The sequence below is a fragment of the Theropithecus gelada genome, chromosome 1 (assembly GCF_003255815.1).
Source record: "Theropithecus gelada isolate Dixy chromosome 1, Tgel_1.0, whole genome shotgun sequence".
Lineage (NCBI taxonomy): Eukaryota > Metazoa > Chordata > Mammalia > Primates > Cercopithecidae > Theropithecus > Theropithecus gelada.
The window spans coordinates 114,710,092-114,726,177 of NC_037668.1; the positions used below are offsets into that span (position 1 = coordinate 114,710,092).

At 36.8% G+C, this 16,086-nt stretch overlaps 1 protein-coding gene across 3 annotated transcripts in view; it reads right to left on the reverse strand.

The window, feature by feature from the left end:
- Nucleotides 1-16,086, reverse strand: part of SELENOF (selenoprotein F) — a 65,797-nt gene that overhangs the window by 13,479 nt on the left and 36,232 nt on the right. The window contains exons 4-6 of one of the 3 annotated variants that reach the window (XR_003118829.1): nucleotides 7,850-7,899; nucleotides 3,014-3,211; nucleotides 2,050-2,959 (exon numbers count right to left, since the gene is read on the reverse strand). Coding sequence is in view for 1 of the 3 variants with exons in the window: in XM_025381280.1 (XP_025237065.1) it covers nucleotides 3,080-3,211; nucleotides 7,850-7,899 (182 nt within the window). In the remaining 2 variants the exon portion in view is untranslated. Of the gene's footprint in view, nucleotides 1-2,049; nucleotides 3,212-7,849; nucleotides 7,900-16,086 lie in introns of those variants that run through there. The other 2 variants (XR_003118825.1, XM_025381280.1) reach the window with 2 other exon arrangements.

Sequence of the window (16,086 nt, forward strand, 5' to 3'; positions counted from 1 at the left end):
TGAGGATAAAGTATATAAAAACCATTTCTACCAAATTTTCTTTTTTTTTTAAAGTTCTGAATTTCAAGGTCTAAACTTCAACCTCTTCATACAGCCGGATAGATAAAATACAGTATTTGAGATATATGCTTCAGGACTGGGTAAAAGGAAAAGTCTGTTTTAGAGACCTTAATCCTTAGTTTTATTCCTTCAGTATTTCTACATAACCATGTTTCAGGCTGATTCCTGAGTCAAGGGACAGTTCAAAGGTTAAAGTGTTGTTTACATTTCATCAGCAAAAGTCTATTTTGAATTTTTGATCACAAATGCAGGACCTATCCTCCCCAGAAAGAGTCCTCTGCCACAACAGGGTTTAGTTAAAAGGCACTTTAATTTTCAAATAAGAGAAATACTTACATCTGATATGTAAATATAGTTATATCTGAACTCTCTATATAAGTATATTATCTGGAATAAGTTGCTCATATCTGGAATCTGTACTCTTACTTCCCATGTATTTGTAGACGTTTTCATATACTAGCTACTCTGCCAATTTTAACGTCTAAAGTTTTGCAGTATTTGCTTTCAAAATTTTATTAATTTTAATTTTAGAATGGCTTTCAAGCCTCAACTCCTCTTAAAACAGACATCAGTTCTTGCTCATAGTTCCTTGTAAGAGGCTTTTGCCAAATTCAGAAATTTAGAGATAATTTAACTCTGTTAGGTTATAAGTAACACAATTTTGGCAGGGGGAGCAGTCATAAGTATCAAATGACTATTACACATCGTGTTTGTGAATATGAATAAGCCTAATCAAATGTCTGATTTTGGCTACAAAACTGTACTTTTTGGATCAGTATTTATACCCCTTTATTGGTAGTCAGCAGTTTTGTTTCTTTAAAAAGATGTTCTTTGATTGGTGAAAAACAATTGGAATTGGCTGATTAACTTGACTTCCCAATTAAAACAGTGGGGTTTTGGTAGACACTCTTATTCATCAGCTTGAGAACTTGGAAGCACTAAGATACCGTGGCTCTTCAGCCTCTTTGATCTCTCATAATAACTTGAATACAATAGACTTTTTAGGCCTCTCTTCACTTAAAAAAAAACAAAACTCAATGCCAGATATTCATTCAACTAGCTCTTCCTGCCTAGAAACCAGTCCAATTAGTTCTCTGTGCTAATCGCAGAAGTTTTGAAGTTTCATTCTTCAGTCCCACTATTGTTTTGTATGTGGTGGCAACTCTTCTCTTGCTGTTTTTTCCACTGTCTGTAACTGGCTTATTCTTCCTCTTGTTCTGAACTAGTAATAACCAGTGGGGATTGGTGGCACATTTAACCAGGGCCTTGTACTATCAAAAAGATGGTCCTCTCCATTGCTATAGGTGATCAAAAGTAGAAGTCTGCCAGGATTTCTTATATTATTTTGATTAGCCAAATTACTTAGGGCTTGTATTTGTTATCTTGCTGGCTTTAAAAATATATTTCTTAATTTTAAGAATTACATAACGCAAACCACTAGTAAAGATCTCTATTAAAAATAAATACTTTCTAGGCCAGGCTCGGTGGCTCATGCCTGTAATCCCAGCACTTTGGGAGCCCAGGTGGGAGGATCACCTGAGGTCGGGAGTTCAAGACCAGCCTGATCAACATGGAGAAACCCTGTCTCTACTAAAAATACAAAATTAGCTGGGCGTGGTGGTGCATGCCTGTAATCCCAGCTACTCCCGAGGCTAAGGCAGAAGAATTGCTTGAACCCAGGAGGCAGAGGTTGCGGCGAGCTGAGATCATGCCATTGCACTCCAGCCTGGGCAACAAGAACAAAACTCCGTCTCAATAAATAAATAAATAAATAAATACATACATACACACACACTTTATAAACATTCTCTGATAGAGCTGCCTTTATAGATTCCCAACTATCCTTCATTTAAAAAATTTAATTCAAAATCAACAGTTAGCAAAGTTTCTAGATTACTGAGAATTTATCCTGAGGTAAAGCCGACAGAATACAGTATCAGACCAATTTGATACATCTTATGAAGAAGTCACTTTGAACCAGACAGAAGGTTAAGTAAAGAAAATTAATTAATATAAAAATTCTATATCATTAAGAGATATTCCTTAAATAACATACCAATGAAAATGTGTTCATAAATGAAAAAACTTTGAAAAATAAAATCAGACAAATATAAAGCACTATTACCAACAATAAGATGTTATAAGTTTTAAATATTACAGCCATTTTTATATTTTTGCTTAAAAAAGGGCTTATATTAAAAAAATGCACTGAAAAACATCATTTTTACACATGAAAGAACAAACCAGAAGAATTCCAAATTCAGACAGATTTTTGAAACTTTTTATTTATATTTTGGTCTTACAAATGATCACTTTTAAATGGACTTTTCTGTAAGAATGTAAAACTCAAAAATTTGCCAAGTATGTATCTGATCCACACAAATCCTTAGGAAGGTTTTCTGTGTAGTCTTCATTAACGCAAATCTTTGTGAATGTTTCACCCTTACTGTAGGATCTTGAATATGTTTTACAATAATGAAGCTACAAAGTTTTTAATGCAGTGCATTCATTATAAACTATAAATAACATTTGTATTAAAAAGAAAGCTGCGTACTACAAAAATAGGAGAGACTCTGAGGAGCAGGCAATCTGTTGAGGCTCAGTATATCTTATTTGCTTTGTAGTCTGCTGTCATTTCTTTCAAAGAGCACACAGCACATGAGGCATAGTAATCATCTGTCTTGTTAACCTCTCTAATTTAAAAATCTGTTGTTCGTAAAACTGGACCAATTATCACAAACTATCATTTGCATAATTAACCACAAGTCTGTTACAAAGCATTTTGTTAGTGGTATCAACAAATGCAGGAGGATGGAAATTTATAAAAAATGGGTTTTGTTAAGCTTGCCAACTCCTTAGATATCATGGACTATGCTGCCATTTCACGATTTAATTAGATGTTTAATGCCTCAAGTAAAAGACTGATCAATGGAAGCAAGCAAAACTAAATTATTTTGTAGGAGCTGTAATATTTCATTTGATAAGGTAACAAAAGGATAGGACAAAATTTAAGCAAGATTTATATGCGTTCCAACTTTTCACTCAGGAATTCTTCTACACTGTCTGTGTTCCATTTGAGAATGCTTAGTTCTTCAGCAATGTTCCCATTGTCATCCAAAAGCTTTAATATAGGGTCTGAACCACGGACATACTACAAAAAAGAGGGACATCATAATTACTTTCTGTTCAGAAAGAGCCTTCTCAGCCTCAACTAAGACAAAGCAATTCAATTCAGTTTAAATTAAGTAATTAAAAAAAAGCTTTTAGATATGACAATAAACAAGTCTTAAAGGAAATCTTTAAGGAGAAGAGTTTTACAGGATTTCGGAAAAAAAGGAGAATTTAAAAAATCATTAATTCATTAATTCATTCATAAGAAAGGGTCTTGCTCTGTCGCCCAGGCTGCAGTGTAGTGGCACAATCTCAGCTCACTGCAACCTCCGGAGACCTCTTGATTTCAAGCGATCCTCCCACCTCAGCCTCCCTAGGACTACAGGCACGTGAAATTATTTTACTTTGAAAGAGAAAAATATATATTAGTAGCAAGACAGTTTATTTGGGATTTGAGCTTATTATTGAAACTAACAAATATGTAATGCCCACATGATACTCTCAAATGAATTTAAAACTGGATGGAGACATACAAGTTCAAAATAATTGAGAAAATGATGGTATAAGAGCAATGTTTTAAAGTAGGCTGTGCATATAAATTTTCAGACACAGAAGCAATCACACACTGGATCATACATTTTCCTTGGCGTAACAAATCTAATGATTTTAGTTGTAATCAGTTTAGAATTAGGCTGGGTTCTCGAAACTTCAAATCCATTAGTTGTGTCCGGTATTTCTCCAGAGAGCTCTGAGAAATTCTAATTCTGGGTAAATATGACAACAGCCATTCATTAAGAGATCAAATAATTCAATTTTAAATTAAGTAGCATTGGATAACTAAAAATGTAGTTATGTAGTTCAGCAGTGATGACAGAGTTCTTAGAACTTCTTTCCAGAAATATGCTTCAGTTTATCTAGGGTATTCTGGGGTTGTGAACTCCAAAGATGGAGACTAGCTCTGATGTGATTATTAACACTTGGTATATTCCCAACCCACTTGTGGAGTTTAGAAAAACAGGCCATCCAGGCTAATGAATCAATATAACATTACTACTTAAACATTTTGGTCAGGTTTTTTTTTTCTGAGACGGAGTTTCGCTCTTTGCCCACGCTGGAGTGCAATGGCGCCATCTCGGCTCACTGCCACCTCTGCCTCCTGGGTTCAAGCAATTCTCCTGCCTCTGCCTCCCAGGTAGCTGGGATTACAGGCCCCTGCCACCACAACCAGCTAATTTTTGTATTTTTAGTAGAGATGGGGTTTCACCACGTTGGCCAGCTTGGCCTCAAACTCCTGACCTCAGGTTATCTGCCCACCTCGGCCTCCCAAAGTGCTGGGATTACATAGGTGTGAGCCACTGCACCCAGCTTGTCAGGTTACTTCTTAAGTTAAAGATGTTTTTTTCTTTTTTGCTTGGATTTGAGATCCCAATATTAAAAAACTGATGCCGGGCGCGGTGGCTCATGCCTGTAATCCCAGCCCTTTGGGAGGCCGAGCCGGGTGGATCCCAAGGTCAGGAGATCGAGACCATCCTGGCTAACACAGTGAAACCCCGTCTCTACTAAAAATACAAAAAAGGAGCCGGGCATGGTGGCGGGTGTCTGTAGTCCCAGCTGCTTGGGAGGCTGAGGCAGGAGAATGGCGTGAACCCAGGAGGTGGAGCTTGCAGTGAGCGGAGATCATGCCACTGCATTCCAGCTTGGGTGACAGAGCGAGACTCCGTCTCAAAAAACAAACAAACAAACAAACAAAAAACTTACTATAATCCCAAAAGGAAATAAGAAATTAGATAGAATATAGTTTTAAAAATCCTCAACAAAATATTAGCAGTCAAATCCAGCAATGTGTATAAGGAATTATATGCCACTATCAGTTGCAAAACACTTATCTGATAAAGAACTTGTATTCAAAATATACAAAGAACTCTAAAGTTCAGCTTACCAAAAGACAAAAAACAAAAAACCTCAAGTAAAAAGTAGGCAAAAAAACACAGACAGACAAACAGGACCACTCAAACTTAAAAACTTCAGTGCATCAAATGAAACAATGAACAGAATGAAAAGACAACCCAGAGAAGGGGAGAAAATATTTGCAAATTATATATATCTGATAAAGGTTTAATATCCAGAATAGATGGAACCTCCACAACTTAACAACCACCACCAAAACCCAATTATAAAATGGGCAAAGAACTTGAATAAACAATGTTCCAAAGAAGATAAACAAATGGTCAACAAAATGTTCGACACCATTTATTTTAAGAAAAATGCAAATCACATACCTATTAGGATGGCTACTATCAAAAAGCAGAAAATAACAAGTGTTGACAAGGACACAGAGATATTGGAACACTTGTGCCCTGTTGGTGGGATTGTAAAATGGTGAAGTCATTATAGAAAACAGTATAGAGGTTCCTCAAAAAATTAAAAACAGAATTACCATATGATCCTGCAATTCCGCTTCTTGGAATATAGACTCAAAAGAACTAATGGCCTTGAAGAGGTATCTGCACACCCAAATGTCATAAAAGCATTATTTACAATAGCCAAGGGATGGAAGCAACTCAAATGTCCACTGATGGATGCATGGATAAAGAAAATGTGAGCTGGGCATAGTGGCTCACGACTGTAAATCCCTGTTCTTTGGGAGGCTGAGGCAGGAGGATTGCTTGAGCCCAGGAATACAAGACCAGCTTAGGCAACATAGCAAGACCCCATCTCTATAAAAAATAAAAAAAATTTAGCTGGTCATGTTGGTGTGTACCTGTGGTCCCAGCATCTTGGGAGGCTGAGGTGGTAGGATCGCTTGAGCCTCAGAGGGTGAGGGTGCAGTGAGCTGTGATCACATCACTGTCCTCCAGCCTGGGTGACAGAATAAGACCTTGTCCAAAAAAAAAACACTGTGTATGTATGTGTGTGTGTGCGTGTGTGTAGTGGAATACTATACATTCTTAAAAAGGAAGGAAATCCTGTCACATAGTACAACATGGATGAACCTTGATCCACATAAATCAGTCATAAAAGGACAAATACTCCACTCATAGTAAGTATCTGAAGTAGTCAAAACTATAGAAGCAGAGAACAGGTAGTTGTCAACGGCTGGCAGGAGGGCGGGGGTGTTGGTGGGCACAGAAAGATTAAGTGTTTAATGGGTGTACAGTTTCAGTTTCACAAGATGAAAAAGTTATAGAGACCTCTTACACAACAATATGAAAATACTTAATACTGGACTGTAGTATACTTAAAAATGGTTAAGACTGTACATGTAATATTTTTTACCACAATTTAAAAAAAGAGAGCAAAAGATCTGAACAGACATCTCATCAAAGACACACAGATGGCAATAAACACATGAAAAGATATGCAAATCATGTATCATTAGGGCACTGCAAATTAAAACAACAATAAAATACCACCACATACTTATTAGAACAACTAAAATCCAAAACAGTGACAAAACCTAAAGCTGGTGAGGATGTGGACCTCTTAATCACTGCTAGGGCAAATGTAACATGATGTCATCACTTTGGAAGACAGTTTTGCAGTTTCTCACAAAGTTAAACAATCTTAACTGTATGATCCAGCAATTGCACTCATAGTTACTTACCTCAATGAGCTGAAAACTTCTGTGTACACAGAAATTACACAAAAATATTTATATTAGCTTTACTCAAAATTGCCCAGAATTGGAAGCAACCAAGATGTCATTCCACAGGTGAATGGCAAAACTGGTATAACAGAGTAATATTCAGTAATAAGAAGCCAATCTGAAAAGGCTACATATTGTATGGTTCCAAATATGTAACAATCTGGAAAAGGCAAAATTATAGAGATAATAAAAAAAATCAGTGGTGGCCAGACGCAGTGGCTCACACCTGTAATATTACCCAGCACTTTGGAAGGCTGAGGCGGGTGATTCACTTGAGGTCAGGAGTTTGAGACCAGCCTGGCCAACATGGCAAAACTCCATCTCTCCTAAAAATACAAAAAAATTAGCTGGGCATGGAGGCATGCTCCTGTAATAAAGCTACTCAGGAGGCTGAGACATGAGAATTGCTTGAACCCAGGAGGTGGAGGTTGCAGTGAACCAAGATGGTGCCACTGCACTCCAGCCTGGGCGACAGAGCAAGACTCCGTCTCAAAAAAAAAAAAAAAGAAAGAAAATCAGTGGTTGCCAGAGGGTGGGGAAGAGGGAGAGAAATGACCTGAAAGTGTGAAGGATTGGAGATTTCTTAGGGCGGTGAAACTATTCTGTATGATACTGTAATGGTAGATATGTAATATTATGCATTTGGCAAAACTCCTATAATCACATAACGCAAAGAATGAATGCTAATGTGAACTATTAAACTTAATTAATATATCAATATTGATTCATCAATTGTAACAAATGTACTATACCAATGCAAGATGTTATAACGGGAAAACTGAGGGTGGGGGTGGGGGCCAGGGAGTGTATGGGAATACTCTTTCCTTTGCGTCCAAATTTTCATAAACCTAAAACTGCTCTAAAAAATAAAGTCTATTAAAAAAATTATTTTTCAGTGAAAGTAAAAATTTAAATTGATACATAATATCTGTACATGTTTATGGGGAAAATCATTTATTCAAATATCTACTTTAATTATAAAATAAAGAAATTAAGGCTGGAAAAAAGAGATTTCCATTACAATCACCTTACCTTGATTTGTAGTCCTCTGAACAATTTGGGTTTATCACTCCTAACGAAAGCTTATAAAAAAAGAAAAAGATTCAATAGTTCACTTCCAAATCCAAGCTAGCTAAAAAGATTAATATAAAAGTGGAAATAAACTTAACAAATCAAGCATTATATCCTATATGAAAAAAACGAAGAAAATTTAAACATCTATGGATAAATGGAGAGACATACCATATTCTCCAATATTTGAAGACATTAATTGTTTCAAATTAATAGAAATCCCAAATTCCAATAGGATTTTAAGGCTTGACAAAAATGATAGCTCAATTTTAAGAGTAAATGTGTAAGAATAGTCAGGGCAGTTTTTAAAAAGTAAGATATGGAAAGAGAATTTGTTCCACTGTTTATTAACACACTATGTGATACAGATACCATAACAGAGAAAAGAATAGAATAGGAAATTAAAAGAGATAAAAATGTCTGTGAGAATTTTTTAATGTGCTAAAGCTATCAAATCAGAGAGAGGGAAAGGGGAAGGGGAGAGGGAAAAAGAGATATATGTTTGCCTGGCAGTGTGCATGGGTTATTCGATAAATACTTCTGAGAAAACTGCCAAACTGTTTAGAAAAAAATAATCTCAGAACTAATAATCAGTCACGATAACTGCTAAAAAGGAGAGGTTAAAAATACTACCAAAGCCTACAGCACAGAGAAAAATATGGAATATAAAATTCTACTCCTAAGTATGACCCAAAAGGAAATGTTTTATAGATATGCCTATGTAAAAATGGAAACATCAGGACAGCAAAACACCACCATAAGCAAATTAAAAAATGACAAACTGAAGAAGATTATCTCAAATATATAAAAGGGCTCTTACAAATAATTAAGAAAAAACACTATGTATAGCAATATGTACAAATATACAAATGGTCAATAAACATTTGAAATAAATGTTCAACTTCACATATAATCGAAGAAATGCCAAAACAATGAGGTACTCACATTCAGAATTACAAAGATTAAAAAGAATACTAAAGGGTAGAGAGGGAACAGGGAGAGGGATTTTGCTGGGAATGAGCTATGGGAGGAATATAAATGGGTACATCCTTCCTGAAGGATATTCAGCAAAATCAACCACGAGTCTTAAAATGTACATAGTTTGTAAACCTGCAAGTACACTTCTGGGACTTTCTTTATTCTGAGGAAATAACTTATAAAAAGTCTTGCTAACCAAGTCTGAAAATTTGGAAATAATTTAAATGTGTAAAATGATATTGGTCAAATAAATTAATATGAACCACATAATCATTAAAAAAATTATGATCTATATTTAGTGACAAAGAAAACTTATATGTGTAAAAAGCAAGGATTTTCCCTGTTTCTTTTTCTTCAATTTGTTTCCTATTGTTGTTTTAAAAAGGTGAATATTTTCATGTGCAAATGAAAAAGCCCTAAATAAATCTTAAAATATATACAGTGGTTCAAAAAACATTTACTGTTATTGTTTTAATAAAGGCCTATACGTGGAGCATTTATTTTTATTTTTATTTTTTTTGAGACGGAGTCTTGCTCTGTCGCCCAGGCTAGAGTGCAGTGGCCGGATCTCAGCTCACTGCAAGCTCCGCCTCCCGGGTTTACGCCATTCTCCTGCCTCAGCCTCCCGAGTAGCTGGGACTACAGGCGCCCGCCACCTCGCCCGGCTAGTTTTTTGTATTTTTTAGTAGAGACAGGGTCTCACCGCGTTAGCCAGGATGGTCTCGATCTCCTGACCTCGTGATCCGCCCGTCTCGGCCTCCCAAAGTGCTGGGATTACAGGCTTGAGCCACGGCGCCCGGCCACGTGGGGCATTTATTTGGGAAAGTTTTAAATGAATGTTTTCCCGTTTTAGATGCTATCAATCTATAATTTGCCAATTTTCAATAATGATCATGCCTAATTAATTCAAATTAAAAGGTGTGTAATACATTTTCCTTTGTTTCTTTTTTTTTTTTGAGACGGGGTCTCACTTGGCTGAGCAAGGGGTCAGCCTCGGTCTTGCCCAGGCTGGAGTGCAGTGGTGTGATCTCGGCTCACTGCAACCTCTGCTTCCTGGGTTCAAGCGATTCTCCTGCCTGAGCCTCCTGAGTAGCTGGGACTACAGACGCGGGCCACCACGCCTGGCTAATTTTTTGTGTTTTTAGTAGAGACAGGGTTTCACCGTGTTAGCCAGGATGGTCTCGATCTCCTGACCTTGTGATCCGCCTGCCTTGGCCTCCCAAAGTGCTGGGATTATAGGCGTGAGCCACTGCGCCCGGCCTGTAATACATTTTTCTAAAATAAAAGCAATTGTTTCATTTAGATACTTGATCATTCTTAATACCAGTTATTGATCATTTGCATAATTCTCATCTTAGATTTTATAGTGACACACATACTTTTGAGTTTTTACTTTAGAATTAGATAGCAATAGTGCTATCAGTTTGCTTCATTATGAGAGTCTTCACATATTTGACTCAAATATCTCACCTAATCCTCCCCTACAAAATTTATTTCAAAATAAAACCAATTATGCTATTCTGGCTTATTAAAATATCGTTTTCTATTAACTTTATCCTTTAGGATTTTTCCAGTATTCCGCAAACTCCTGAATCCCCAAACAAAATGATCTTGTGATTTTTATTGCCTTTTATGCTGTTCTGTTCCTCTGGCAAATGCTATTTGCATGTCTGTGCAAAATACTGTGTAACACGCAGTAACTGTGTCTACATGCCTTCTCTACTACATAAGAAACCTGGTAAAAGGACTATTCTTACATATGTTGTTTTGGATCCATAACAGAGCTTAGCATACTTAATAGTTCACTTATTAAAATGATTTAACAGACTGCAATAAGTGAACAAATTTAAAAGGAATACTAAGATGAGTCACTAATTACTATTTTCATCAGTTCTTTCCTTTTCTCTCTGCTAAACACAGATCCATAGCTTCCTAATTTTGAAAGAGAGGATCTGTTAAATACCTTGTAGCAGCAAATCACATTTTACAGGCAGTAAATAAATCTTTTAACAAATATTTGAGTACTCATTATATACACATGGCATTCGATAAGCTACAGGAGAATATAAGGAAACTGAGTTCTTTAATGTCAATACATCTACAGTCTGCTTAAACAGATCTGCAACAAATAAAAAGAGGTGATCATAAAAACAATGTCGTTAATTTAACAATTGACAATAAGTACTCTAAGTTCAGAGAAAGGAGATCTTAGTATGTTAGAGTCATAAGTAAACAAGAAACAAAATAAGAACTGAGAATTTATGTTCACTTGAACATAAAACAGTCCTTCTTTTGACATAATTCTAAAGGATTCAAAAGAATTTTATCTCTTACTACTTCAAATTACTCCTAAAATTTGATATTTCTTAATAGTCACAATAGCCCCAAAGTCAACTTCAAACGTTTTAGTGAAGAAAGTAAACTGAAAAAGTATGATAAAAATGTATGCTAAGAAAGGCAACTGTGCTGGTGGATCTTCAGCCAGTCAGGAAAAACTACAATTCCTCAAGTTCAATGATTTTGGCCTCCATTTTATTACTAAACCTACCACTGTATTTAATTTCTCAATGTAAACATACATCATGGCACAGTTATGAATGAGAAAAAACCCTCTAGATGTTTTACAAATTATAAGCAAAATAAGGATGGTGAATTTTAAAATTGTATAAAAAGATTGGTATTTGAATACATAATATTATTTGTTGTATTCTTGACTTGATCATATTGTAATCACATGTCATGTGCTCTATAGCTGCATGAGTCATTAAATATGCAAATAGCAAATAAAGTCCAGAAAAGAAATAATGGAGCTTAAGGCAACCTTAAAGATACTTTATTTTTCCTTTAAAAGATTCTGGAGGAGGGCAGCTGGAATATTTTACTAATAACTTTCAGTATACAAGAAAAAATACCACCACCATTTACCATCTGGGTTCAGTGAACTCTGTTTATTTTTGTATTTTTAAATGATTTTATGAATAATTTTACAGAAGAATAAAGGGATAGTGAAAAACAAATCTATTCGAAATTTTAATAAGAATTAACCACATAAATTCAAATATTTATTCCGTATTTTCCTGATTTTGAAGGTAAATATAACCAAAATGAGCATTATGCTTTCAAGGCAACTAACTGCTCACTGACTATCATGCATGAAATTAAGAGCACAGCCACGCTGTAAATATTGATTTCAGATTCCAAATACATTTCTAATAGGCTCTAACTTATTTTTACTCTGGCTCTTTTTTTTTGTTTGTTTGTTTTTTTGAGGTATAGTTTTGCTCTTGTTGCCCAGGCTGGAATGCAACTGGACGATCTTGGCTCACCGCAACCTCCGCCTCCGCGTTCAGGCAATTCTCCGGCCTCAGCCTCCCGAGTAGTTGGGATTACAGGCATGCACCACAACGCCCAGCTAATTTTTTTTTGTATTTTTAGAAAAGACGAGGATTCTCCATGTTGGTGAGGCTGGTCTCGAATTCCCAACCTCAGGTGAGTCACCCGCCTCGGCCTTCCAAAGTGCTGGGATTACAGCCGTAAGCCACCGAGGCGGGCAGATCACCCGAGGTCAAGAGTTAGAGACCAGCCTGGTCAACATGGTGAAACCCTGTCTCAATACAAAAATTAGCCAGGCATGGGCTGGGCGCGGTGGCTCACGCCTGTAATCCCAGCACTGTGAGAGGCCGAGGTAGGCGGATCACCAGGTCAGGAGATCCAGACCATCCTGGCTAACACGGTGAAACCCTGTATCTACTAAAAATACAAAAAAATAGCTGGCCTGGTGGCAGGCGCCCGTAGTCCCGGCTACTCTGGAGGCTGAGGCAGAAGAATGGCGTGAACCTGGCAGGCGGAGCTTGCAGTGTGAGCCAAAGTCGCGCCACTGCGCTCCACCCTGGGCTACAGTGTGACTCCGTCTAAAAAAAAAAATAAAAAAAATACAAAAATAAAAATAAATAAAAATTAGCCAGGCATGGTGGTGCATGCCTGTAGTTCCAGCTACTTGGGAGCCTGAGGTAGGAGGACTGTTTGAACCTGGGAGGCAGAGGTTGCAGTGAGCCGAGATCCCGTCACCGCACTCTAACCTGGACAACAGAGCGAGACTCCGTCTCAAAGAAACAAAACAAAACAAAACTATTATTTCCTTTCTGACCTTGGTAATATATTGTTTATTCACTCACTCTTGATTTTTGAGAAAATTCATTCAGGATATTGTCAAATGAGGTTTCAGAATCTGAGCTTCTGCTCATACGGAACAATTTTATTATCATTAGAGTCTAGAATAGGACTTTCTAATAGAACTTTCTGAGATAATGGAAATATTCTTCATCTGTTCTTTTTGGTATGGTGGTTACTGAGCATCTGAAATGTAGCTAGTGCATCTACGGAACTGGATGTTTAATTTTATATAATTAAAAAAAATTGGGCCGGGACGGTGGCTCATGTCTATAATCCCAGCACTTTGGGAGGCCGAGGTGGGCAGATAACCTGAGGTCGGGAGTTCGAGACCAGCCTGACCCCATGGAGAAACCCCGTCTCTACTAAAACTACAAAAAATTAGCTGGGTGTGGTGGTGCATGCCTGTAATCCCAGCTACTCGGAAGGCTGAGGTAGGAAAACTGCTTGAACCTGGGAGGTGGAGGTTGTGGTGAGTCAAGATCACACCCACACCATTGCACTCCAGCCTGAACAACAGGAGTGAAACTCCGTCTCAAAAAAAAAAAAAAAAAAAAAAAAAAAAGAAAATATTTAAAACAGCCATGTTTGGCTACTTGGTCACTCCAGGTCTAAAGTGTTATTTTATCTCTTTGCATTCATTTTCTGATTCATTTAATCATTAGAGGCGTTTCTGTCAATTTTCTTCTCTGCCATTATGGGCAGAAAGCAAAAAAATTTCAAATTCTCAAATATGTTCAATGAAAGCTTAAAAAAAAAAAGACTACAGAAATGGTGTCATACTATGTGGGTCACACAATAAAATCAAAGAATGATTCCCCGCTAATGTTTTTTTTTTTGCTGTTGTTGTTTAGTAGAGATGGGGCTTCACCATGCTGGTCAGGCTGGTCTCGAATGCCTGACCTCGTGATCCGCCTGCCTTGGCCTCCCAAAGTGGTGGGATTACAGGCGTTGAGTCATCTCGCCCAGCCACCAATTTGGAGATTTCCAAAGAAAATCCAATCACCCTAATTTCCAGAAAATGTTCCTATGTCAATTTAATTATTTGTCACTAATAAAGGCAATTTTGTAAATAACACTCAAAGTGATCAAATAAACAGAAGTAATTTAAAAACAGATTAAATGTTTCAGCTTTTCCCTTAGGATTGTTAGCAAGCAACCCATTCATGCTGCCCCCTAGAAGAGCTAAGTTTTGCTATATACACTGCTCAGAATGTCAAGGGACTCTCATAATTCAGAGGCTCTTTAGAGCTAACTTTAAGGAGTATTAAAAGGGATTATTTTTTAAAAAAAGTATTAAGGAGTATTAAAAAAAAAAAACCCCAAAACCCAAACCCACATCTGTCCTCCTCCTTGTTCTATAAAGAGGGTATATGTGGAAATGGGGAGATAATAAGGAAGTATATGTTCTGAGGTTAAAGAAAAATGTTTGAATTATGTTATTTTCAAAATCACAAACCCGTGAAAATATAAATGAAAAAAGAGACAAAATATACTCGGACAAAATATAATCCTGTTGATTAGCCAGAAATATAGTCATGTTGAAACAGGATTATATTTTGAGATGAAATATCCTGTTGATTAGAGTAAGTACATTCGAATCAGAACATACTCTAAATAACAATGTCATACCATATCCAGAAATGTCAATATAAAGAGAATGGCAACAACAGACAACCTAATTCTCAACTGCGTTCAACAAAAGCTATTGAGTAATCAAAAAAGTATTTCTAAAACAAGAAAACTGGCTGGGTGTGGTGGCTCACACCTGTAATCCCAGCACTCTGGGAGGCCAAGGCGGGCAAATCACCTGAGGTTAGGAGTTCCAGACCAGCGTGGCCAACATGATGAAACTCCATCTCTATTAAAATACCAAAAAACCCACAAAAGTTAGCTGGGCGTGGTGGCGCATGCCTGTAATCCCAGCTACTTGGGAGGCTGAGGCAAGAGAATCGCTGGAACCTGGGAGGTGGAGGTTGAAGTGAGTCGAGATCATGCCACTGCACTGTAGCCTGGGAGACAAAGCGAGACTGTCTCAAAAAAAAAGAAAAAAAAAGAAAAAAAAAAAAAAAGAAAATATACTATTATATACATTTGGAGTACAAAATTGTGTCATCCATTAGGACAATTTAGAAGCACTTGAAAACAGAAAAGGACAACTTAAGAGAATTTAGGGAGACTGGAGGTACAAAATGAAGACAAGACAAACTAAAAAAATTATGATTTTTACGAAAAGATGAGAACTTTTTATGAATGTCTGAATCCTGTAAATTCATCAAGGGCATATAACAAATGGAAACACAGGCTTTTCTCCAGATTCTCAACTGTTAAAGGTGGGGGCATCCCTTGAATTAGAAAACTTTAATAAATCAGTGCATTCATTCCATAAATACTTGAATTCCTCTTAATACCAGGTGCAATGTTACATAGGTTTTGGGTGTATCAATGATTAAAAAACAAAAAACAAAACAAAACAAAAACAGAACACAAACTTTGAGCTCTAGCTTGAGAGAGGCAAAAGACCAGTATGCCAAATATAATCTTATGTGGGAGGTGTTCTGGAACATAAAAAGAAAAGTAAAACACTGTTTAAACCACCCAAAAACAATGCTGGAGCCAAATTTTGAATGAACTGGAATTTGCCACAAGAATTGGGAAGGAGCACAAGTTAGCAAGAATTTTCAGTGTGTACAAACACACAGAAGTCAGAGCTCAGAGAATTGCAAATAGTTTTGCATAAACTAGAGATGTGAATCTAGAAATGAGAAACTATGTCATGGCGAGTCTTGTATGTCATTTTGTATGTGACAGAGAACTATAAAGGATTTTAAGCAAGAGAGAGATACAATCGGATTTGTCTTATGAAAAGGGTCTCTACTGGCTGTTGTGTTAAAGAGGTAATGAAGTAAGAAAAGGGAAAAGAGGCAGACTAGATAATAAGTAACTAATCCTTTTGGATAAAGATGTTATGGCCCTGATTGAAAATACAGAAAAAGAGAAAGGGACTATGAAGGTTATTACTGAGGGAGAAGAGACACAACATGGTGACT